The 23,312-nt window shown below is 50.2% G+C and overlaps 9 protein-coding genes across 9 annotated transcripts; 6 read left to right on the top strand and 3 right to left on the bottom strand.

Moving 5' to 3' along the window:
- The first annotated feature begins 154 nt into the window (after nucleotides 1–154).
- On the top strand, nucleotides 155–2,429 carry CONPUDRAFT_96258 (uncharacterized protein). Its single transcript, XM_007765477.1, has 4 exons — nucleotides 155–289; nucleotides 342–575; nucleotides 634–2,054; nucleotides 2,105–2,429. Exons 1-3 carry the CDS (start codon nucleotides 200–202, stop codon nucleotides 1,615–1,617), a joined length of 1,308 nt encoding a protein of 435 aa, XP_007763667.1. The 5' UTR covers nucleotides 155–199; the 3' UTR covers nucleotides 1,618–2,054; nucleotides 2,105–2,429.
- Nucleotides 2,430–3,014: 585 nt separating this feature from the next.
- On the top strand, nucleotides 3,015–4,298 carry CONPUDRAFT_96256 (NAD(P)-binding protein). The gene is made up of 5 exons (XM_007765476.1): nucleotides 3,015–3,068; nucleotides 3,125–3,597; nucleotides 3,661–3,838; nucleotides 3,893–4,041; nucleotides 4,099–4,298. The coding sequence occupies exons 1-5, from the start codon at nucleotides 3,029–3,031 to the stop codon at nucleotides 4,240–4,242; spliced, it is 984 nt and encodes a 327-aa protein (XP_007763666.1). The 5' UTR covers nucleotides 3,015–3,028; the 3' UTR covers nucleotides 4,243–4,298.
- Nucleotides 4,299–4,623: 325 nt separating this feature from the next.
- CONPUDRAFT_43782 (MFS general substrate transporter) lies at nucleotides 4,624–6,608 on the top strand (the record flags this gene model as incomplete). Its single annotated transcript, XM_007764214.1, has 9 exons — nucleotides 4,624–4,826; nucleotides 4,899–5,014; nucleotides 5,068–5,247; nucleotides 5,295–5,371; nucleotides 5,426–5,484; nucleotides 5,535–5,591; nucleotides 5,642–6,222; nucleotides 6,279–6,367; nucleotides 6,423–6,608. 9 exons carry the CDS (start codon nucleotides 4,624–4,626, stop codon nucleotides 6,606–6,608), a joined length of 1,548 nt encoding a protein of 515 aa, XP_007762404.1.
- Nucleotides 6,604–7,492, bottom strand: CONPUDRAFT_161667 (uncharacterized protein). The gene is made up of 3 exons (XM_007765475.1): nucleotides 7,380–7,492; nucleotides 6,768–7,323; nucleotides 6,604–6,715 (listed from the first exon to the last, which is right to left on the bottom strand). The coding sequence occupies exons 2-3, from the start codon at nucleotides 7,304–7,306 to the stop codon at nucleotides 6,706–6,708; spliced, it is 549 nt and encodes a 182-aa protein (XP_007763665.1). The 5' UTR covers nucleotides 7,307–7,323; nucleotides 7,380–7,492; the 3' UTR covers nucleotides 6,604–6,705.
- A 609-nt stretch (nucleotides 7,493–8,101) lies between these two features.
- Nucleotides 8,102–10,920, top strand: CONPUDRAFT_96252 (ABC1-domain-containing protein). Its single transcript, XM_007765474.1, has 6 exons — nucleotides 8,102–9,018; nucleotides 9,074–9,271; nucleotides 9,327–9,839; nucleotides 9,891–10,619; nucleotides 10,671–10,747; nucleotides 10,797–10,920. The coding sequence occupies exons 1-6, from the start codon at nucleotides 8,428–8,430 to the stop codon at nucleotides 10,813–10,815; spliced, it is 2,127 nt and encodes a 708-aa protein (XP_007763664.1). The 5' UTR covers nucleotides 8,102–8,427; the 3' UTR covers nucleotides 10,816–10,920.
- A 142-nt stretch (nucleotides 10,921–11,062) lies between these two features.
- On the bottom strand, nucleotides 11,063–14,022 carry CONPUDRAFT_79234 (NADH:flavin oxidoreductase 2). Its single transcript, XM_007764638.1, has 12 exons — nucleotides 13,965–14,022; nucleotides 13,785–13,901; nucleotides 13,642–13,728; nucleotides 13,525–13,590; nucleotides 13,387–13,470; nucleotides 13,135–13,339; nucleotides 12,959–13,084; nucleotides 12,550–12,908; nucleotides 11,727–12,491; nucleotides 11,510–11,665; nucleotides 11,248–11,459; nucleotides 11,063–11,185 (listed from the first exon to the last, which is right to left on the bottom strand). Exons 2-9 carry the CDS (start codon nucleotides 13,869–13,871, stop codon nucleotides 12,240–12,242), a joined length of 1,266 nt encoding a protein of 421 aa, XP_007762828.1. The 5' UTR covers nucleotides 13,872–13,901; nucleotides 13,965–14,022; the 3' UTR covers nucleotides 11,063–11,185; nucleotides 11,248–11,459; nucleotides 11,510–11,665; nucleotides 11,727–12,239.
- A 307-nt stretch (nucleotides 14,023–14,329) lies between these two features.
- CONPUDRAFT_116071 (Ketosamine-3-kinase) lies at nucleotides 14,330–15,579 on the top strand. The gene is made up of 5 exons (XM_007765473.1): nucleotides 14,330–14,912; nucleotides 14,958–15,021; nucleotides 15,074–15,156; nucleotides 15,212–15,365; nucleotides 15,415–15,579. The coding sequence occupies exons 1-5, from the start codon at nucleotides 14,362–14,364 to the stop codon at nucleotides 15,472–15,474; spliced, it is 912 nt and encodes a 303-aa protein (XP_007763663.1). The 5' UTR covers nucleotides 14,330–14,361; the 3' UTR covers nucleotides 15,475–15,579.
- An 89-nt stretch (nucleotides 15,580–15,668) lies between these two features.
- Nucleotides 15,669–19,925, top strand: CONPUDRAFT_116067 (DNA-dependent RNA polymerase II second largest subunit). The gene is made up of 9 exons (XM_007765472.1): nucleotides 15,669–15,762; nucleotides 15,815–16,326; nucleotides 16,374–16,664; nucleotides 16,713–17,222; nucleotides 17,275–19,448; nucleotides 19,497–19,524; nucleotides 19,577–19,594; nucleotides 19,646–19,717; nucleotides 19,768–19,925. The coding sequence occupies exons 1-9, from the start codon at nucleotides 15,753–15,755 to the stop codon at nucleotides 19,837–19,839; spliced, it is 3,687 nt and encodes a 1,228-aa protein (XP_007763662.1). The 5' UTR covers nucleotides 15,669–15,752; the 3' UTR covers nucleotides 19,840–19,925.
- A 190-nt stretch (nucleotides 19,926–20,115) lies between these two features.
- Nucleotides 20,116–23,277, bottom strand: CONPUDRAFT_116062 (uncharacterized protein). Its single transcript, XM_007765471.1, has 16 exons — nucleotides 22,943–23,277; nucleotides 22,753–22,888; nucleotides 22,648–22,702; nucleotides 22,508–22,595; nucleotides 22,244–22,457; nucleotides 22,040–22,194; nucleotides 21,682–21,984; nucleotides 21,478–21,630; nucleotides 21,118–21,425; nucleotides 20,962–21,066; nucleotides 20,840–20,907; nucleotides 20,683–20,786; nucleotides 20,505–20,620; nucleotides 20,289–20,452; nucleotides 20,207–20,233; nucleotides 20,116–20,153 (listed from the first exon to the last, which is right to left on the bottom strand). Exons 1-9 carry the CDS (start codon nucleotides 23,180–23,182, stop codon nucleotides 21,366–21,368), a joined length of 1,404 nt encoding a protein of 467 aa, XP_007763661.1. The 5' UTR covers nucleotides 23,183–23,277; the 3' UTR covers nucleotides 20,116–20,153; nucleotides 20,207–20,233; nucleotides 20,289–20,452; nucleotides 20,505–20,620; nucleotides 20,683–20,786; nucleotides 20,840–20,907; nucleotides 20,962–21,066; nucleotides 21,118–21,365.
- Nucleotides 23,278–23,312: the final 35 nt, after the last annotated feature.

Below are 23,312 nucleotides of genomic sequence, written 5' to 3'. Positions count from 1 at the left end.
GTACTAGATGAGCATAGCTTCGTTACTAGTTAGGTGCGAAGGAAACCTATAGGGCAGGTGCCAAACATGGTCAAACTTCCCACAGCCTCATCTTGGACTCAACCCCTTGTGTCCTCAACACTCATCTTCCATTGGGCACTGCGCCTCCTTCTTCCTAAAACCTCATCCTTTTTTTACAACAGACACAAGTTTATTCAAGATGGGTGGTGGAGATTTGAACATGAAGAAGTCGTGGCACCCGCTCCTGTTGAAGAATCAGGAGCGGGTCTGGCTGGAGGAGAAGAAAGCGGTAAGGCTTTTGCTAGCTTAGTTTCAACGGTTGCTCATTCAGTCATATCTAGCTCGAAGAGAAGAAGAAATTAGACCAGCTACGCAAAGAGAAAGAGGAAGAGCGACAGCTGCAGGAACTTCAGCGACTGCAAGAAGAGCAAACGGGCAAGAAACGAACCGAGAAGTTGGAATGGATGTACTCAACACCTGCCACTGGCAGTAGTCAGAATGCCAATGACCTTGAGGACTATCTTCTGGGCAAGAAGCGAGTCGACAAGATTTTGACCGCTGACGACAATGCTAAAGTGCGTTCTGCGGACGATGGTGCACAAGCATTATGCAGACTGACGCCCTTCATTCTAGCTTGGTGCCTCGCACAAGGAATTCATCGCGGTTCAAAATGCTAACACTGCTCGTGACATTGCTTCCAAGATTCGCGAAGACCCTCTACTTGCCATTAAGCAGCAGGAGCAAGCCGCTTACCAAGCTTTGATGTCTAACCCTCTCCGCCTCCGAGAAATGCAACAACGCAACGGTGTCAAACCTAAAAAAGACAAGAAGGAGAAGAAGAAGGAGAAGAAGGAGAAGAAAGAACGAGCGCGGTTGGAAGAGCATGGTAGGAGCCGCTCTTACTCACGAAGTCAGAGTCCCCGTCGCCATTCGCCTTCGTATGACCGGTATAACCGATCTCGTCGCTCGCCTTCATACGACCGAAACGGTCGATCCCGTCGTTCGCCTTCACATGATCGGTATGACCGCTCGCGGCGCTCTCGCTCGCCTATTCGCCCAAGTTGCGATAGCCGGAGAGACGAGGATCGCTATGCCAGCAAACGTAAACGCAGTCCCACTCCTGATGCTCGATCTCATCCTCGCGGCGATCCTCCAAGTCGCGAACCTGGCCGTGTTGATACTTGGCCACGGTCTGATGAGTCCGACGGCAGTAACGACCGACGCCGTTACGATGGCCGCATGGCCCCTGTGGAGGATCGGCGCCAACGCTCGCGTAGTCCTACTTCTAAACGCACCCGTCGGTCTCCATCAGCTCCACCCAGTTCAAGGCCATCCAAACCATCTCAGAATTCCGCCAACGGCACTACAGACCGCGCTGCTCGTTTGGCTGCCATGCAGTCAAATGCCTCAACGCACGAGCAGGACCGTCAGAAACGGCTCATCTCTCTGCTAGAGAAGGAGAAAGCCGAGCTTGCGGAAGAAGAAAGGTTGCGGGCCAAGTCCAAGGGTATGGGCGGATTCCTCAGTCACGAACAGAAACGAGTCTTTGGTGGCGAGGGTGGTCTCGAAGATCGCATACGTCGGGGACGCGGTGGTATGGTCATTGATGCTGATTAAGTTCGTTATTACTGGGTAACTTTCACAAATGCGACTGGCGTCGATGATGTATGTATGTATACTAAGTCATGTTAATCTATTCTACTGTGCCAGGAAACCTCCAACATGGCCAAACTACCAGTCGACGATCAGGCTGCGAGGCCATTCTCAAGATCATCACCTCCCTCCGTGGACGAATCCGAAGATGAGGAGTCTTGACTGCCACTTCGTGCGAAGGCTCGATTGGTGACGGAGAGGGAACGTTTCAGCGACGACGTATGTTTTTGTGACCGTTTCGTCGGAAGGGTGAGAGCCGATGATGAACGAGCGAGGTTCTGCGGACGAACGCTGCCTCCGCCCAGACCTCCCGTGAAGTCGAAAACCAAGGACTTCTTGTCCTTAGAAATGTTAAAAAGTAGGAGGCGATCGGATGCTGTTGAGCGTTGCAGAACCAGATTCTAGGCGTCGTCAGCACCGATGGTCTGCACGCTTTTAATCCAACACTCACTGTGGAGGGGCTGAACTGAGACGAGTCCAAGGTCTCAGTCAAGATGATGCTTTCCCCGGACCCGTTGCACGGCATTGCAGAGAGACTGGCCCACTTCCAGCATAAGTCATATGTCTCTCGGTCGTGCGCTCCCTTGCACTGGGCCATCTTCGGGTACTGGCCCACCTTTGCAACAGCCTCATATGAGTCTGGACGTCCCATGGAGACTTGGGTCGAGGACTCTACCTGACAGGTGTGGTCCCCATGAGGCGCTGGGAGCTCCGGAGGAAAATGGACGTGACTTGAGAACATGGCCGTCGAAGCCAGTGTTGGTGTATGCGCAGCGATGGGGTAAGGGGTGGTGGACAGAGGTCTGCTGGGTATATGCTCGGGTGCAAGAAAGGTCACCATCAACCGAGGCGGGCGTGTTTATAAACCGGCTGGTCTCAAGCATTGGAGCTCGGCCGATCGTATATCCTCCCTGAGATTCCATTCGTGGTCCTCACCATTACATTATGACGCATGGTCAGGAGGCCTGATTGTTGCTGCAAGCTCAAATACCGCCTTTTGTCGCTTGCTTGGATGTTGTGTTCTTGACACCACGCATGTCATATCAACGCGCCCCTTGCATGCCATCCTTTTGCTGTCATGAATGAGCCTGAGCAAGATTAACAGCGGATCATAAACGCGCGCCGATCCTGTCTCCGGCTGTCATTGCCCCGAGAACCCCGAAGCTCGGCTAAGCGGCTCGGAGAAACCCGCGCTTCTGAGAGGGAAGCGACGGCTATGGCCTCCAATGATTAATGACGTCTCTTTTTACGCTGACCCGATTTATGCCTCCTATCCCTCAGTTACACCAAACATGCCTTCCCGCCGGACGGTTAACTTCGTGGAGCATCTTCCAAAGTCGAACATCATTGTGAAGGCCGCCGTTGAACTCCGCAAATGTCTCAGCGAATAGTAATATGTGGTGCAGGATTCGTTGGTGAGGACAATCTTGCACGGCCAAACCTCGTGACTGATGAGCTTGGTTGACATCAGGCTCTCACATTGCAAAAGTTCTGCTGAGCGCATCGACAGGCCTAAGCCGTAACAAGACACCCCACATACAGATCTCCTCTCGGGCCCCAGACAAGGTGCACTCGTCTTTAGCACGAAATATTGAAGACAGCCATCGTCTTCTTCCGCCGTGCAAGGCGGACGTAACGGACCCTTCTTCTCTCGCGAAAGCCTTCGAGGATGCCGACGTCGTCGTCTCTCTAGTCGGAACGATGAGCAGCAAGCCCGACGTCGCCGAGAAGCTGCAGTGGCATGGCGCTGAAAACGTTGCCAAGGCTGCCGAAAATGCAAACGCGAAGCTCATCCATTTCAGCGCCATTGGTGCCGACGAGACCAGCAAAGTAGCTTATTCGCGAACGAAAGCATTGGGCGAGAAGGCTGTGCTGGCCGCCTCTCCAACCGCCACTATCATAAGGCCCAGTATCGTCTTTGGTCCTGGAGATGCTTTCTTCAACGTAATTTGTTTCATCATCCTCAAGACGGCACTCATGCTAATTCTTTTGTCTTGTTTGCCGTAGAGGTTTGCTCAGATGTCGCGGTTCTTACCCTTCATGCCCGTGTTTGGCGGAGGTAAGACTCGCTTCCAGCCCGTATATGTCGGGGACATCGGCCGAGCTGTTGAGCTCTTATCAAGAAACGATCCAGAGGTGGAGAAGGACGTTTCTGGAAAAATAATCGAGGCTGGTGGACCAGAAGGTAAGCTAAGCGTTTGTGAATCAATAGTGGTGCTTGATTCATCGGATCATCAAGTATTCACGTATGAGGAAATCATGCGTCTTGTGCTACATTACACAGGTCGAAGGCGTCCGATTTTATCGTTGCCTTTTGGCGTTGGGAAGCTACAAGCAGCCGTCCTTGAAAAGCTTCCCGAAAACCTTTTTACGCTAACGCAAGACCAAGTATGCCATTCCCGCTAATGCTTGGTTTTTAGCATCTCAATTGAAGATATGTTTCAGGTAGAGCAGCTGAAAATCGATAATATCGTCAATCCCAATCCACTTTCGGAACATATGTCTTTTGAGGATATCTTACAGAAGCATGCCTCGTGTCCGTTAACTTCCGTTCACTCCATCCTTCCTACATACCTATCGGACAACTAGTTTAGTATTGACGGCTCAACGTCAACCGCCAGTATTAATAATCATGTGACAACAACCGAGCTGTTTGCCCGTGTCGGCGTTAGTTGATCCCACTGATGCGAACGAAACCTTCCGCGCCGATCCGCAACATCGGTCGAGAAAGAGGCAACCAATGACGGAGCTTGCCTCCAATCTATTTACCTTTGGTCTCACGTTGGTCCACCAGGAGTATCGGATTTATGTTCCGACTGGGCTTCCCCGATGGGAGTTAGTATCCATTGCAGTCACCTTCAATGACCTTATTGCGGTTCTTATCGGGCTATACATATTGATTGACGTACTTAAGGTCAACTTTCAGGAGCTTACCTGAACGACGACCGCCCTCAGCGTGTTACTCACTTCATGACCGCTGACGAACGTAACGACTCTCAAACGACCATACCGCTACCGCCTGCAGCAGTCGAGACTACTGGCAGACGACCTGAACGTGAGAAGCAAACTGCCCCTGTTAATTCGAAGGATGTCGAGGACAAACCGTACAGCATATACTCATATAGGGAGAAGTGGTTTATCGTCTCGGTAGCCTCAGTGGCTGGTATCTTCAGGTGAGAACCCCTGATCAAGTCCTGCAGCAAGTCCTGCAACGCATCAACAACATGTCTGAACCCTTTCGATAGCCCATTTACTGCCAACATTTATTTTCCCGCTATCCCAACTATTGCCGTGGCTTTCAACAAGTCAACGGAGTTAATCAACTTAACGGTCACCGTCTACATGGTACTTCAAGGTGTCAGTAAGTAATGATGCCATACATACATGTCAACTCTATCTAACCATCTCCCTCAGCACCTATGTTTTGGGGTACCATGGCCGATCGGCTTGGACGAAGACCAATATTTTTGGCGTGCATCCTCGTCCTTGCGCTAGCTTGTGTCGGACTGGCACTTACGCCCACCAATGCGTATTGGCTTTTGATGCTCCTTCGTTGTGTGCAGGCGGCCGGATCTGCTAGTACCATCGCTCTTGGTATGACATTTGAATTACCCGGCAAGATCCATGCTGATAGGTACCAGGTGCTGGTGTGATTGGAGACATTGCTACGCCTTCTGAGCGTGGAGGGTTTTACGGCTTGTTCAATATCGGACCTATGGTATGAGTCTTTCCACCAAGGCAAGAGTCAAGCTCGCTGATCCATCGCTGATAGGTTGGCCCCTGTATTGGACCCGTTCTAGGCGGTATCCTTGCTCAGGAACTTGGGTGGAGGTACGCTGTTAGCTTTTGACGTTACTGCTTTGCTCACGATACCCGCGTAGGTGGATCTTCTGGTTCTTGTGCATACTGTCCTCTGCATGCCTTGTTTTTATGCTGCTGTAAGTGTTTACAAGTCGGTAGCAGCCTACCATCACTAACATCCTCCCAGCTTTCTACCGGAGACGCTCCGGCGCTTAGTCGACGATGGCAGCGTTATGCCGTCGAAGATCTATCGCCCTTTGATCCCTCTGGTGGGTCGAGGACGTATTTCTCTGTCCAAGGAAAGGCCACCTCCTCGCCCATTTCGAAACCCTCTATGGCTCTTCACTTACCCCGACGTCCTGAATCTTTTGGTCCTCAACGGGTTTCTGTATGCCGCATTCTACGCCATCATTGCGACCATATCCACTCTCTTTGAGGAAGTGTACCCTTGGCTTACGGAAACCGAGATCGGGCTGTGTTACCTTGCTCCGGGCGGTGGCATGATGCTAGGCTCCGTTCTCATTGGCAGGCTGCTGGACAGGGACTACAAACGCTTCAAGAATCTGCTCAAACAGGGGTCTGGAACAGACCGAGAGAAGGCTGCAGTACACGAGGGTGGCTCGGCAGACGTAAACTTTCCTGTGGAGAAAGCTAGACTACGGATTGTTCCGATTCTCGTCCTTCTCAATGCCGCTGCGTGTTTCGGCTACGGATGGTGCCTTCAGAAAGAAGTTAATCTCGCTGGTCCGCTTCTATTAAGCATGCTTCGTGAGTTATCTTCTGTTCACTCGCGCCTACGGAGCTTTTGACAAGTTTTCCTGAAGAGGGCTTCGTGGCAGTTGCCATCATGAGCGCCCAACAAACGCTGTTGGTGGACTTAGTCCCTACACAGAGCTCCTCCGTTACTGCATGCGTAAGTGGGGCGCATACACTGACTACATAAACACTGGCTGATTATGTCATTATAGAATAACATAGTTAGATGTTCTCTAGGGGCGATTTCCGTCTCTGTCATAGACATCATGCTCAAAGCCATCAGGCCTGGCTGGACTTACACGATATACGGTTTCATTTGCCTCCTCACTGTGCCCATGACTTACCTTGCAATTCACATCGGCCCAAGATACCGCGCAAAAAGATACGCACGGGAGTAAACAACCATTAGATTGATGGTCTCGATAGATATTACACACGATAATACAAATTAGTAGTTACACGGAATGTGACTTGACGCTAACACGGTACAACATACTATGATCCACTGTAATACAATGCTTTCAGTATTGCACAGCAAAAATATCACGAATGCTTACCCTGAGACAACGGTGCTAGCGATTCGATCTCCCAGTTTGCAAAGGTTCTTCGTGCCTTTCTCAAACTGTGCTGTCATTTCTCGTATACCATCCCGGATGTCGATCCAGTCCTCAGGAGGTGCTAGGGCGCTGATGAACTCGGAGTGCTTGAGGACCTCGATTGTGCTTCTAAACTTCTGCTGCGAGACGAGTTCAAGGCGGAGGCACTCCTTGAGCGTAGCTCGGTCTGTAGGCGTCTTCTTGCCTGAGTCGCGCATGAGATGCTCGAGGCGCTTAATGACAGCTGTACGATTATCCAGTGCATCTCCGAGTTCTTCAAGTAGTAGGATGTTGGAGTAGTTAAGTGTGTCGAGGCCGAGGCTGGGGGACTGTGGTGAGGGACTGGTACTGCCGTGCTTGGAAGAGGAGGTCGTGCTGGGAGAGAGGTTGAAGCTGTCAAGTTCTGCCGCTGTTGCTTCCCGAAGGAGGCGAAGAAGAAGATCCTTGTGGGTCACTGAAGGTCGTTTTCGTTGCTTTCGCACTTTCGGAGCCTTGGGCATTCTATAGAGGGAGATTACTTGTGGACATGAGGCAGTCACCGATTAGGATCACGAGTGAATATACACTACACACCTTGAGCAGATCGTCAGGCTAGAGAGTAGAGAGTGTTATAGTGGCTTCTTAATGCGGGTTCAAGGGATAGCTTGCAAGCGATGCTAAAGGTGTGAATGGGGATGGAAATATACTGAGCTCAACGTGCTCGGTGTAAACCCTCCGCGGAACAAGACAGGCGCCAACGAGAGTCACTCCGAGCTCCCCGACGTGACTTGGGGGAGCGCGTGTGACGTCACGTAAAGTTTCGCTATCTTGATCTACCAGGGGGAAGTCGAAGCAGTCGAAGGCCATCTTCGAAGTTAATGAAGTTCATATCTATCTCCAAGCAGAGTTACAATAAAGTATAGATATTGATCTTCTCAAACGACACGCTTTACGGCCTGCAGTGGGACGGATTTCCACGGGCGCTTAACCAGTTCAAAGTTCGGTGCCGCTTCGAGCGCCTGCATAGCTTCAGCAACCTACCAGCCCTCCTAAGTTCAACATACCACTGCATGTTGCTGTCTCAATCTTGTTAAAGGCTATAATCACAGAAATCTGCTACTGTAGCCTTCACGCGTACCTCGGCCGGGCTTGGGAAGTTGAGACGCACTGGCTTGGTGCGTACTACCCGAGAGTAACCGAAGTATTCCGACACAAGAGAGCCAGGGTGCTTTTAGGTAAGTCCGATGTTTCTCTTGAATAGAAACAGCAGTCAGGAGGAAAACTAGTCCATGTGAACACGGACGGACGAAAAGGACAGGACGCGTCGCATATAATTTAATAGGCGCGCTAATCATGTGATTCTAAAATCAGCCGCCGGCCGAAGCCGTTCTGCCTCGCAGGCTGGTGCCGATCGAATGCGCCTTGATATGCGCCCTTGAAACTTCATCGGCTCGGGTGCCTTTGACGTCTTCACTCTTGAAACCGACATCAACACCAAGGGTGGGCGAACGCCACTCGCCCTCTCTCTCTCTTTGCGCTCAAGGGTTTCGCATCCTTCTAGCAACGCTCTTCCCGCTGAGGACAACTCTGACGGCGAAGTCGTAAGGAGCCTACAAGCTACCATATACGTGATCTCTTGCAGATGTTCTCCCACCGGTTTGCTAGCCTTCCAATAGGACTCAGAGTATCAATCACGTCTTTCGGTCAACATGCATCTTCCCGCACGAGCACGACTCTCAGGCTTGTACCGCCCATACGTCACTTTCACCGCACCAATCCCTCTTATGTCCCTTTTTTCACAAAAGCGTGCATCCGACCTCCAGCATGGCGTAGATTATGGTGGGTGGCCCCGGTCGTAGGTGGTGTTGTCTTGTGCTATTCTCCGGGACAGCCTCTGCACTTGCCCTCTATATTCTCTTCCCCGACCCTCATCCCCTGCAATGAGTGCAGCCCCCGATTCCCCGAAGAAGAGTTCATAGGATCACCACATGAACCTCACCGATCCATTGCTTTCCGCATATTCGACCTTCTAAGAGACCATGTTTGGGAGCCCATCCTTACAGCTCGCCGATTCATTTATCTTTTCTATCTCTTCGTCCCAGTTATCATTTCTACGCCCATGCTGCTGGTGGGTAAAGCAGAGAGGAGGCTATCTGGTGATAGATGGGGCGCTGTCTGGTGGTACAATCTCCTCGTTTCTCGTATGGAAGCGGCAGGTCCGACATTCATCAAGGTAATAGTCGTCATCAAACTCTGCGTTATCGCATACAACTTACACGACACTACAGTTAGCTCAGTGGGCCGCCTCAAGAGCGGATTTATTCCCTTTCCTGCTTTGCGAAAAGATGGGCGCGTTGCAGTCACACGCCAAAAAACATTCATTTGAACACACAAAGCGCATCATCGAACGCGTTTTCCAACGGCCTTTCCACGAAGTGTTCGAGGAGTTTGACGAAAGCCCCATTGGGACAGGCGCTATCGCACAGGTGCGTTACTGAACATCGACACCTCGGTCACAGGGCGCTTAGGCGTGCATTACAGGTCTACAAGGGTACTTTGAAACAGGACTTAATTCCTATATCTTATCTTGGCCCAAAACGACAAGCCAAGTTGCCGGGCTCCGTCATTGCTCCTGTTATTATGCAAGATCCACCCCCGTCAGTCCCTACAGCCTCTGTTGCAATCAAGATCCTTCATCCTCGTATCCAAAAGACCATTGCGCGAGACCTTGCGATCATGTCTTTCTTCGCCAACATCATCACGTTGATACCGGGCGTGCAATGGATCTCTCTTCCGGAGGAAGTCTACGTCTTTGGCGATATGATGCGTCAGCAGCTGGATCTCCGGCACGAAGCGGAGAATCTTGTCATCTTTGAAAAGAATTTTGCACCAAGGAATGTACCCGTCACATTCCCTCGCCCGCTGAAAGAGTTTTCCAGTCGGGAGATTCTTGTCGAGGAGTATGAAAACGCTCTTCCTCTCGAACTGTTCTTGAGGAATGGGGGAGGGCCCTACGACGAACAGGTGGCTACGTTGGGTCTAGACGCATTTTTGGTAAGTACACAATATTCATTAAGTGGTTACTTCTCAACGTGAATGTTACAGAACATGCTTCTACTTGATAACTTTGTACATTCAGACTTGCACGCCGGCAATATCATGATCAAGTTCACAAAGCCGCCCACCACCGTGGATTTCCTTCGCAACATGTATAGTTCCTTGTTCAAAAAGAGTGCCCACCATTTGATACAGGAGCCCCTTGAATCCGACACCATCGTGGGGCGCCTTCGCGAACTCAGGCATTCTCCACCTGAGTGGCAAGCTGAGCTAACGGAGCTATCATGTGCAGGTTATATTCCGGAAATCGTCTTTATTGACACTGGCTTGATCACGACTCTTAATTCCACGAACCGCAAGAATTTCCTGGACCTTTTCCGGGCTGTGGCCGAGTTTGATGGCTACCGAACAGGGCAACTCATGGTTGAACGGTGTCGGACTCCTGAATTAGCGATTGAGACAGAGACTTTTGCGTTAAAAATGCAGCACATTGTGCTCAGTGTCAAACGAAAAACGTTCTCCTTGGGACAAATCAAGATCTCTGACATCCTCACGGATGTTCTCGTGGCCGTGAGGCAGCACCACGTGAAGATGGAAGGTGACTTCATCAACACAGTCATCTCCATCTTGCTACTGGAGGGCATTGGCCGACGATTGGACCCTACTTTGGACTTGTTCAAGAGCGCTCTACCCATTTTGCGTCAGCTCGGGCGTCAAATGACTGCTCAAGAGTCAATGACACAGCTACCTCAGGGTAACCTTGCATCATTGCTGAAGGTCAGTTTATCCCCTTTAACCAGATTGAAATAGTTCTCATGATCAGCGCAGGTTTGGGTATGGCTAGAGGCTCGCCAGCTTGCTTCCTCAGCGTTCATCAACGTGGATAACCTTGTCAAATACGACCAGTCAGTGCCTCTCATGCGTTCACGGGCTTAGAACTAAATTCAATTATAGGCTCGTCCCCAGCGTTTGACATTGCATCATTGTCTAGATCCTAGATTGGCACTGTGTACCCTAGAGGCAGACATTTCATAGATAGAATACGTTATAGCATGTAAATAGACACGCAACTAGTAATAATCTGTAGCACTGGACTATAGCCCATTAGTTGGGCAAAGACTCCGATTCCGGATTCCGGACTCCTATCACAATTTCACGCGTTGGGTAGCCTGCACTACGCTCTCGATCATCATGGCGGCCGGCTTGCTCACCACCGATCTGCCGACTCTAACGCTAGTTTCAAGAGGCAAAGTCCGCGATATTTACGCGACGTCGTCTCCGGATCACCTCCTGTTCGTCGCAACCGACAGAATCTCAGTGTTCGATGTCATTCTCCGCGATGTCAGCCATCTCTCCACTATCTTCTGACACCGTCTCTCAACCGGATCTCTCGCCATGGACAGGCCATTCCTGAGAAAGGGAAGCTGCTGACCGGTATCTCGATCTTCTGGTTCAAACTCCTGGAGGACATCATCCCAGGTCACCTTGTCACGGCCGACATTGACCTTATGCCAAAGGAAGTACATGCATATCGCGACCAGCTCGAGGGTCGCACCATGCTCGTAAGGAAAGCAAAGGTTTTACCGATCGAGGCGATAGTAAGGGGATATCTCACTGGTAAGCCTAACGTATTTACCTGTATTCGGCATATTGATATGGATGATCAGGTTCTGCATGGGTCGAGTATCAGAAGACCGGTACTGTGCATGGGATATCTCTGCCCCCAGGGATGGTGGAGTCTCAGAAGTTTGGTGAACCTATCTTTACTCCTTCAACAAAGGCGGAGCAGGGCGAACACGACGAGAACATCAGTCCTGAGCAAGGTATTTTCTTGCTCAAGTGCATGTGTACTCGTTTTGATTGCGCCGTAACAATCATGTTTAGCTGCCAAACTCCTTGGTCAAGATCGATATAACCAGGTCGAATCAGTGGCTCTTAAGCTATACCAGACCGCTGCGGACTATGCAGCAGAACGAGGCTTGCTACTTGCAGATACGAAGTTCGAGTTTGGTCTCGTCCCGTCCACCGATCCGTCAAACCCCGAGAAACTCATTCTTGTCGATGAAGTCTTGACACCAGACTCTTCGAGGTACTGGCCAGCTGATCGCTACAAAGTAGGAGGGCCACAACCCAGCTTCGATAAACAGTTCGTCCGTGACTATCTCAAGAGCATAGGCTACAAGAAGGGGCTCGAGAGCGGACCAAACGGCGATGGGTGGTCTATCGACCCTGAGGTCATCAAGGAAACGCAGCGAAAGTACCAAGATGCAAAGGACATTCTGACTCGGTGATGATCTGCTAGGCAATCAAACGTCTGTCTATTTGTCGCATTCATCGGCTCATAGTTACCAAAATTATTATCGATGTTCAAGTTCCACATGTGGGCATGTCTCGCGATCAGTGCCTAGGAGGAGCCAGCATTTCTGGGAACGCTCTCTCGTACTGATTTGCAGGCTTGACTGCTGCTCCAAGAGCCTTCGCAGCAATGATTGGCCAATGCGGATTGCGCATCAACTCTCTTGCGAGGAAGACCACGTCTGTCTTCCCATCCTGAACGTACGAGTTGGTCTGGATCGGGTCGGTCAGCAGACCAACTGCACCGATTGTCACTTTCGGGTGGGCCTTCTTCAAAGCTTCAGAGAAGTGGACCTGAAATCAGACAGTAAATTTCAAACCTAGGACTTTGTGCAAATTATATCCGGCATACCTGGTAACCATGCTTGATGTCGATCTTCTGTTTCGACCAGTTTCCGCCGCTACTAGCGTCGACAAGGTCTACACCAAGCTTATGTAGCTCGCCCACATATACTTTGCTTTGCTCAATGCCCCATTGCTTCCAGGTACCATCCTCGGCTTGTTCCGGACCTTCAGCCCAGTCCGAGGCACTGATGCGTACGAATAGAGGCTTATTTCCCCAAGCCTCGCTAACCCTCTTCAGAGTCTGAAGCGGGAAGCGCATGCGGTTCTCCAGAGGTCCGCCATATTGGTCAGTCCGATCGTTGGATAGGGGTGACAAGAAGTTATGGAAAAGATATCCGTGGGCAGAGTGGATCTCAATAAAGTCAACTGAAGGTGATTTAGCGAGAGAGTCTGGAGGAGTTTGGCCTGAAACTCACAGCCGATCTTCTTGCACCGTTCGACAGCAGCCACGAAAGCGTCTTCCACAGACTTAATATCTGCTTCTGTCATAGCTTTCGGGTTTGGTGTCCTTTCTGAATAAGGGATGTCGCTCGGGCCGAATACTAAACCAAAGATCAGGAAAGCTCTGGGGTTTTCCATGTATCGGACATACCTTCGTCAGGCCAGCCGTTCTCCTCCTTGTAGGCCACTTGAGTGTTCGCCTTGTGCGTTCCGTCAGCGCTCGATATCACCCAAGGAGCAAGCGTAGAGGATTTGCGTCCTGCGTGAGCTAGCTGAATGCCGATCTTTGCCCCTTGCGAATGAGCAAAGTTGACCTGACGTTTTAGCGGCTCAATTTGAGAGTCTGTCCAAAGGCCCTACGTAATTCAGATATAAGACGACTTCAGCAGTCGTATTTACTTACAGCATCCTCGGGCGATATCCGTCCTTCGGGCAGAACTGCAGTTGCCTCAATCACGATCCCTGCAACACCGCGGCTGGCAAAGCCCTGATCTTCGCGTTAGCACGGTCATACTGAGTGGACCACTTTTTGCAAGCTTACCCCGATGTGGACTAAGTGCCAATCAGTTGCATGGCCATTGTCAGAGCTGTACTGACACATAGGGGCCTGCGTAGATCATGAAGGAATGGTAAACCTCTATGGGCAAAGAGGACGTACAACAAAGATTCTGTTCTTGAATGTCGTGCCCTTGATTGTCAAAGGCTTGAAGAGAGCAGGAAGCCCTTTGTTCTGAGGAAAGACATCCTGGTTTAAGAAGTGTCAATTACTGGTGGATAGGAGCGACAAGGAGGCTAACTAACAAGATTCAAATATGGCGAACCAATTTCAGGTTGGTTCAAAGGGAAGAACCCTTCGACGTGTTGTACGGGCTTGTTGATGTTGGACATGTTGCGATATGGTAAGGTGGGCGTCGTTCGCTGGGGAGGAGTAGGATCAGGTGTTGGGAGATTTTGCACGAAACCCGACTGGGTTTAAGGTACCTCGGACAGGCTTCGGACGTTAGGGGCTGACTGAACCACCCTGAGATTTGCACGACTGAGTTGGTACACGCCTGAACGATGCTTGATAAGCATGACAAGGACTAGGGCAACGCTACGATTTGATCATATCGCGCAAATATACCTTTATAGTGATGGAGTACATGTACGGAAAAGCAGCTGACTGGGGAATTTCGTATACATACACGAGTGTCGGATTTATGATTGGGAAGGTACTCTCAGTCAGCTAAACGGGAAGCCGCTGTTCCAGCTGTCCAGACTCAGTCGGCTGTGGCGCCTGGGGCAATAAAGTACCGCCGGCTGACATCATCAACTGGTTGGCTGAGTGATGACATCGACACACTCGCCGAAGGACGCTTTGCTAGACCTGTCTTCTAACATGCCATCCATTGAACAGATTCTCCTTCCTCACCTCCAAAAACTAGAGTCAAATGCGACATTCTCTTTCAAGGGATCTTCCGTGGTCAAGTCATCATCTGGCAAACAGTACTTCGCCAAGGTCGGCGCTCCTAGGGAGAAGGAGCAGTACATAGGGGAGGCGGAGTCCCTCATTGCCATCTACAATGCGGCTCCTGGTCTCGCACCAAAGCTCTTTGCACACGGTGTGGTGGACGGCAACGATCAGCCTACTGGTCTTGATGAGCCAGGTCGACCATTCTTCCTGTCAGAGTACAAGGACCTCAAGTATGTCTCGCCAGCTGCTGGACAAAAACTTGGGGAGAGATTGGCTACTGAGCTTCACAGATACCAAAGTGACAAAGGTTTCGGCTTTCATGTCCCAACGTATTGTGGGGATACAAAACAACCTAACGGTTGGTATAAAACGTGGGAAGACTGCTATGCTGCAATGATTGAAAACCTCCTGAGCAAGTTGCGAAGCCAGGGGGGATATTCGGACCTATGCAAGAAAGGCGAGCAGGTAAAGACAAGGTAGGAAAGCTGCAAACTTATGAAGCGGTTTCTCAAAGAAGATAGAGTCATTCCTCACCTATTGCACCCCCTCAAAATATACCCAGTCTTGATGCATGGTGATCTATGGGTCAGTATTGTTGCATCAAGCAGAGCGTACTCGTGATCTGATTGTCATATAGAGTGGCAATGCTAAGGCGGATGCATCATCAGGAGAACCTGTAATATTTGATCCTTCATCCTTCTATGGACACAACGAGGCCGAGTTAGTGATTGGGAATGTTTAGTTCATTTACAAACACTGATCCTTGGTTCGTCAGCTTGGCCATTGCTAGGATATTTGGGGGCTTTCCCGGATCATTCTTTACGACATACCATGAAAAGCTACCCAAGACCGAGCCTGCGGGTCAGTATGAGCTACGCTCCGACTTGTATGAACTCTACCATTATTTGAATCACACTGTGCTGTTTGGGGTGGGTCTACTTAGGTCTTGCTGCGAAAGAGATTAATTCATTCAAACAGGGAGGTTACGCTAGCAGTCCCAGCAGGAAGATGGATAGACTGCTGAGAGAATGTCCTTAGGGTTTCTGTTGATCATGGAGCGTTGAATGTACAAGGAGAATAAGGACGGATGTAGACCATAGTGTCCAGCAACAAAGTCGATTCGGACTGAATGCCGAAATTGAGGACACTAAGCCGCAAGGCTGAGTTTGAAAAGAAGACCGGCATATGGACGTCAATAAGCAACAACACTACTCACGAAACGCGGCTTGTTCGTCGACGTGAACGACGGTTTCACGACGTTCCACTCCCTGCTGGTATCTTGCGCTCTGCTAGGCTAAGCTTCCTAAGAGGTCAGGATGAGCCAAGGTATATACAACCCCCGTTCTTCAGTTTGTCCTATCTCAATTGCTTGACGAAGATTTTGAGACGTCGCAACCCACCTACGATGAGAACGGGTACGGGATAGAGGAGGATGAGGAGGACTATGAGGAAATCACGCAGGAGGATTGCTGGACCGTCATATCCAGTTTCTTCGATCAAAAGGGTCTCGTTCGGCAGCAGCTTGACTCCTTCGATGAATTCGTTCAAAACACAATGCAGGAACTCGTCGACGAGAACGCAGACCTCATTCTCGACCAAGCAGATCAGCACACCGGCCACGAAACAGACATGACGCGTCGCTATGAGATTCATTTCGGTCAAATCTATCTTTCGCGACCCACCGTCACGGAAGCAGACGGTTCGGTGGTCCCTGTTTTCCCTCAAGAAGCTCGCTTGCGCAACCTGACCTACTCGGCCCCACTTTACATTGACATGAAGAAGAGAGTACTCACGGGTCGCGAGGACCCTGATATGCCTGGAGAGGTTACTTGGATTCCTGAAGACCCCGACTCTGAGAACCAAGAGGGAACAAAAGTTTGGATCGGCAAGGTACGTAAGCTGCCTTTCGCCTCCGGAGCATCTAACGCTCTGCCTAGGTACCCATCATGCTACGGTCAACCTTCTGTATCCTTCGTGAATTGCAGGATCAGGACCTTTACGACTTGAACGAATGTCCGTATGACTCGGGAGGATATTTCATCATCAACGGCTCCGAAAAGGTTCTCATTGCACAAGAACGTATGGCTACCAACCACGTCTATGTCTTCGCGAAGGCCCAGCCCTCCCCCATCAGCTTCCTCGCGGAGATCCGTAGTGCGGTTGAGAAGGGTGGTAAAACTATATCGCAGTTCCAGGTGAAGATGTTCCATCGGAGTCAGGAGCGTTCGGTGAGTAGCATGGATCTGTAGCATCGCTGCAAGACTGAAAGCAAATAGCTTGGGAATGTCATGAAAGCAACAATACCCTATATCAAGGTCGACATTCCTATCTGGGTTGTATTCCGCGCTTTGGGCGTCATCTCTGACCGCGATATTCTTGAGCATATCTGTTACGACATGCAAGACTCCCAAATGCTAGAAATGCTGAAACCGTGTATCGATGACGGCTTTGTCATTCAGGACCGCGAGGTTGCCTTGGATTTCATTGGCAATCGTGGGACAACCACTGGTCTTTCCAGAGAACGCCGTATACGATATGCGCAGGAAATTTTGCAGAAGGAGATGCTGCCACATGTCTCCATGTCGGAAGGCTCAGAGTCGAAGAAGGCCTACTTCTTCGGCTATATGATACATCGACTTCTACTGGCTGCTATGGAACGTAGAGAGCTGGACGATCGTGACCACTTCGGCAAGAAACGTCTCGATCTCGCTGGTCCTCTGCTTGCCAACCTGTTCCGCATGTTGTTCAAGAAACTCACCAGGGATGTGTATCGTTATCTTCAGAAGGTATGCGCGTAATTCTTGCAGCATATGCCATCTCTAATATTTTGTTGCCTAGTGTGTGGAAACTCACAAGGAATTCAACATTTCGCTCGCAGTCAAACACCAGACTATCACGAATGGCCTCAAGTATTCCCTTGCTACCGGCAACTGGGGCGACCAGAAGAAGTCAATGGCCTCAAAGGCTGGTGTATCTCAGGTCTTGAACAGATATACATATGCCTCGACACTATCGCACTTACGCCGGTGTAACACGCCGCTTGGACGTGAAGGCAAGATTGCTAAGCCTCGTCAACTTCACAATACGCACTGGGGCATGGTATGTCCCGCCGAAACACCAGAAGGACAAGCTTGTGGTCTCGTCAAGAACCTTGCACTCATGTCGTGTATTTCCGTTGGTTCGTTCTCAGCACCCGTCATTGAATTCCTGGAAGAGTGGGGTCTCGAATCTTTGGAAGAGAACGCTCACTCATCGGCGGCCTGTACAAAGGTCTTCGTCAACGGTGTATGGATGGGGGTCCATCGTGACCCTGCGAACTTGGTCAAGACCATTAAGAAGCTCAGGCGAAAGGATGATATCAGCCCGGAAGTCTCCGTCGTTCGGGATATCCGGGAACGCGAACTGCGCCTGTACACAGATGCCGGTCGTGTTTGCCGACCACTATTCATTGTTGAGGATCAGCAACTCCTGCTGCAGAAGAAGCACATCAAATGGCTCAACCAGGGGTACCGGGACGATGATCCGACGGAGGAGTTCAAGTGGGATCAGTTAGTGAAAGGCGGTGTGATTGAACTTCTAGATGCAGAGGAGGAAGAGACTGTGATGATCGCAATGACACCAGAAGACTTGGAGAACTCTAGATTGCAGTCCGCTGGCATCGACACTCGCCAAAGCGATGAAGACTATGACCCCGCAGCTCGCCTCAAATCTGGTATCAATGCACATACCTGGACGCATTGCGAAATTCATCCAAGTATGATCTTAGGTATTTGTGCCAGCATCATCCCGTTCCCCGATCACAACCAGTCTCCTCGTAACACATATCAATCTGCTATGGGCAAGCAAGCTATGGGCATCTACCTCACCAACTTCCTTGTCCGTATGGACACCATGGCCAACATCTTGTACTATCCTCAGAAACCTCTGGCCACGACGCGTTCTATGGAATACCTCAAGTTCCGAGAGCTCCCTGCCGGACAGAACGCGATCGTTGCCATCCTGTGTTACAGTGGCTACAACCAAGAAGATTCAGTCATCATGAACCAAAGCTCCATCGACCGTGGTCTGTTCCGTAGTATCTACTACCGTAGTTACATGGATCTGGAAAAGAAGAGCGGTATTCAACAGCTTGAGGAGTTTGAAAAACCTACTCGTGACACCACACTGCGGATGAAGCATGGCACATACGACAAGATCGAAGATGACGGTCTGATTGCGCCTGGAACTGGCGTGTCAGGAGAAGATATCATCATTGGAAAGACCGCCCCCATACCGCCAGACAGCGAGGAACTGGGGCAACGGACACGCACTCACACTCGCCGAGACGTCTCGACACCTTTGAAGAGCACTGAAAACGGTATCGTCGATCAGGTCCTTATTACTACGAACTCGGAGGGTCAGAAGTTTGTGAAGGTCCGCGTGCGGTCGACACGTATTCCTCAGATTGGCGACAAGTTTGCATCTCGGCACGGACAAAAAGGTACTATCGGTATTACCTACCGTCAAGAGGACATGCCTTTCACGGCCGAGGGTATTGTTCCTGACATCATCATCAATCCGCACGCTATCCCCTCTCGTATGACAATCGGTCACTTGGTTGAGTGTTTGCTCTCCAAGGTGGCGACGTTGATTGGTAACGAGGGTGATGCCACTCCTTTCACCGATTTGACTGTCGAGTCGGTATCAACGTTCCTCCGCCAGAAGGGCTACCAGTCTCGTGGCCTGGAAGTGATGTACCACGGCCACACTGGCCGGAAGCTCCAGGCGCAGGTCTACCTCGGTCCCACGTACTATCAGCGCTTGAAGCACATGGTGGACGATAAGATACACTCCCGTGCGAGAGGTCCCGTGCAGATCCTCACCAGGCAACCTGTCGAGGGTAGGAGTCGTGACGGTGGTCTGCGTTTCGGAGAGATGGAGCGTGATTGTATGATCTCGCATGGTGTCGCTGCGTTCTTGAAGGAGCGTCTCTTCGAGGCCAGCGACGCTTATCGTCTGCATGTATGTGATATGTGAGTGGCGTTCTAACCCTTGCCTCGGCCATAGCTCACTCTCTGCAGCTGTGGTTTGACAGCAATCGCCAACTTGGTAAGTCTTAGGGCTTTCCCGATTCGAACTCTTGCTGACCATGGCTTTGCAGAAAAAGCAAACGTTTGAGGTACGACGCAAGTCACTATTTACTCCTCTCCTTCCCTAACTTTATTTTCAGTGTCGTGCTTGCAAAAACAAGACAGCATGTTCTCAGTTGTATATTCCTTATGCAGCAAAATTGCTGTTCCAGGTAAGGGACAATTACTTGTGACCTGATATATAAGGCTGACTCGTCTCTAGGAACTGCAATCTATGAACATTGCTGCTCGACTGTACACCGTTTCCACTGGGCGTGTTAGGGATTCGTCGTAGTGTCCTTCCATCCTTTCATTAACGTAGATCTACTTACAACAACGGCATGTACACTATCATTATTAATTGCATTACTTGCTTTCCCCAAAGCGGCTACCAAAGCGGGACCGAGCTTCCGACATGCTGAGACACGGATTGATGACAGCGGTATGCATTCGACGTTCACCGACGTTACCGTTCAACGTTCAACTTCGCCTCACAATTGTTCCCTGTGTTGATTGCCGTTCTGTACCCGAGACAAGATTTCTGTGGTTTCGACTTTGCGGTCTATAATATGTCAATAGCTCCCGAAGGTTCTGCTTTGACTTTCAACCGTAAGTTTTGAGTTTAGTTTGACTAAAGCCCCTAACTTACCCCCTTACGGCAGAGACGGTTAACGGCATAACAGAATTCAGCAAGTGTTTTCTTCTCTTGCCACATGCTTCAGACGTGTAATCTCTTCGCTCTAGTTGAGGTTGCCATACATACCATCCTTTACGTCCGTCAAGTCTACCCCGCAGACCTCTTTGTGCGACGGAAGAAGTATGACACTCCCGTCTACCAATCTCGGCACCCAGCGTTGAATGAGTACATCTCAGGGGCCATCAAGGCAGTGAAGGATGAGCTCGTACTGGTATGCATCGGGGTCCCCCCGTGCGCAGAACAGAAACTGACCTTTGTTTTAGGGATCTGTGGACAAAGTCGTCATGGTTGTGAAAGACGCAGGCGATATTCCTCTTGAACGGTTCATATTCTCCATACGGACGATGATTGAAGTCGAGTCGTATAATAAGAACACAAGGTATCTTCTTAACCATGTGCTACACACGAGCTAAAGGCTAATTGGTGTCATCTCATTTACAGCGTCGAAGATGCAATGTCTGCCCAGACGCTTGGCCAGTACTTTCGTTCGTTCCTCATCAAGCTAGCCATGCTTGAGTCCCAACTAGGCTTGCTAAAGTTACAGGGTAACGTTACACCACTGTGTCATTTACACGTTCTCATTCACGGCGCTGGACAGATGATGCCACATTTGCAATAGTGCTTGAGCTTAAGGACAACAAAGCTCCTACGGCAAAGCAAGGCAGCGTGAGTGAATATCTTAGTCACTAGATGCCCAACGGTGACAATGACCCCGTATAGAACCCTCCTCCGTGGCTACCAACTGATAAGTCGCATACGACCGCTGGTGCAAGTGATGATGCGGAGGTCCATATGCTGCGAGCGGTTGATACTGGTATAATCAATGTGAGGACAAATATTTACATCTTTGCAGACAATGTCGTTTATGTTTTATAGCTTTCCCTTGCCGTACAAGAATCGACAGAGAAGTTGAAGACAAAAGAGAAGGTTGACCTCAAAAAGAAGGGCAAGCAAAAGGCAGTATAATACAATCACCACGGTTGTTACATGATAATTATTAGTCGCATGACATGACTACGGAATGAGCGTAAAACGTCGAACAAGAACAAGAATACAGCATAAACCGCGTAAACCGTAAATACAGAAGTGAAAGATTGTCCCAATGTGCAAGTCGATGTGCGCTTTCAAACGTCCACGCGTATCCGTTGGATTATGGGTATGATGCGGTCCCATTCTTCCATTGCCTATGACGGTCATAAGCCAAATTGAACAGTCTGAAGGACTTCCAAGGCCTACCGATTGGTAGAACTCGATTTCTCCGTCAGCAAGGTTCGATAACATCTCCTTCATCTCTGCCTCCTTAGCAAACTGGAAAACGGTTTGCTCCCGGAGTGTTTCGTCGCTGAATGCATCGGAGGTTTCGTGAGCAGTCGTCACCGCTTCTTGCAGCTTCAAAGCAAGTCAGTGATAATGCATATAAGCCTTGAGTGCACACAATACCTCCTTGATCCTGACATCAAGTTTTCGCATCTTCTCAACGCGACTCCGATCATCATCGGCCCCGCGTATAGCATCGACCTTGTCCTTGAGGTATGCACTGAGTCCCAGTCCTGAGCTACCCGCGTGCCCGCTGATAACTGCAGACAGACGATCACGTTCAACCGTCACTCCGGATAGGTAGTCCGACAGTTCCTCGAAATCAAGTTGCTTCTGATCCCGCAGCTTGAGGACTGCTCGATTTGCATGGGAGTAGGTAAGCAAAGAGTGAAGATGAACCAAGAATGGGTCGTTTATCGTGTGCGTCTGAAACGAGGTTGTTAGGCCTTGGTTCAAGATCCTTCGAGAAAAGTTGCCTGACCTTATGACGTAAAAGTGCCGAAAACTCCAGTAGGGTATTTGAGAAGTGATTAAGTGGGTCGGTGATACCTGACTCCAAGAAGCCAAGTCCTTGTACAGCAACTGCGAGATCATGGTAATCCGCAGTCAAGTCTTCTCCAGATTCCGGATTCCCATCTCGATCAGCCTGAGGAGACTATGCTATGGGGAGAGACAGAGAGCTTACCATTGTTATGATTGCGTATCCTATTCCACAGTCGCTCGCACAGGACAAGGCTGTCTTCAAACTTGTCAACGCCTTCGCGCATGTCAAGGAAGCGCTCGTCAGGTTTCCGTACGCGTGCAAACGCGTTCAAAAGCGTGTCTGATAGGTTGTCAATCAATCCAGGGGTAGGTTCTGGTCCAGGAGGATGAGCAAGATGTTGATGCATGAACACATGCTGCGAATGGTCAGCGAGATCACCAACGGTGGACAATGGCGCGCACTCACCCATTCCGTCGACTCAAAGAATGCTCGTAGCAGGGTACTCCTCTGGAGTGTAGGATGCCTAGATATCCGCTGCAGGAATCGGTGGAGGCTGAAAGGAGGTCAGGAAGTTTAATGTAATAGGGCACATTAGATGTGCTTACTCTAATCTACGGCGTTCCATAAACTCGGGACTGAACCTATCTCCAGTTAAATACTCTGGTAGGTAGATCAGAAACCAAACCACTTCAACAATACAGATCATGTACCGAGTCTGTGCTTGTCTGGAAGTGCTGGGACAACGCATGCCGGGAAATCCTTTACCAGATGTTCTCTCAGAAAAACAAAGTCTTGAAATCGCCTTCGAGATGACGTGGTTGAAGTAGAGAACATCGAGAGATTGGTCTTTGTGGCTCCGTCAGCGATGGCAAAGCAGTTGGATGTTCGTACAGAACGCACCTTGGCAGATACAAGGTAGGAGACATAGGCATCCTTGGTCTCTGGCAATTCCTTGACTGGATCTCTAACGGAGGTTATGAGATATCCTTCCCACTTGGGCTGATGTGGATCTTGTCCCTCATCCATGCTCTGTCTGAAGCCGGGGCCTGTAGGGGCTGCGTTATGACGGTCAGCCTCGTGAGGGGCGGAGGGTGAATCCCAGGTGACGCTATCAAAGACATCTTCGTCTTCGCCGAACATAGTTTGGCGATGGGCAACCGGTGAGTGGGTCCTTGACGGAGAAGGGAGGATGGACGAGTGTTCGTAGTCGAGGAGCGGACAGAGTGAAAGCCGAGCACTATGTCAGGTCCGTAATTAGCGTGACACCATA

The sequence above is a fragment of the Coniophora puteana genome, assembly GCF_000271625.1.
Source record: "Coniophora puteana RWD-64-598 SS2 unplaced genomic scaffold CONPUscaffold_1, whole genome shotgun sequence".
Taxonomy (NCBI): Eukaryota; Fungi; Basidiomycota; class Agaricomycetes; order Boletales; family Coniophoraceae; genus Coniophora; species Coniophora puteana.
The sequence above is the reverse complement of the archived record's forward strand: the minus strand, read 5'-3'. Positions and strand labels throughout refer to the sequence as shown.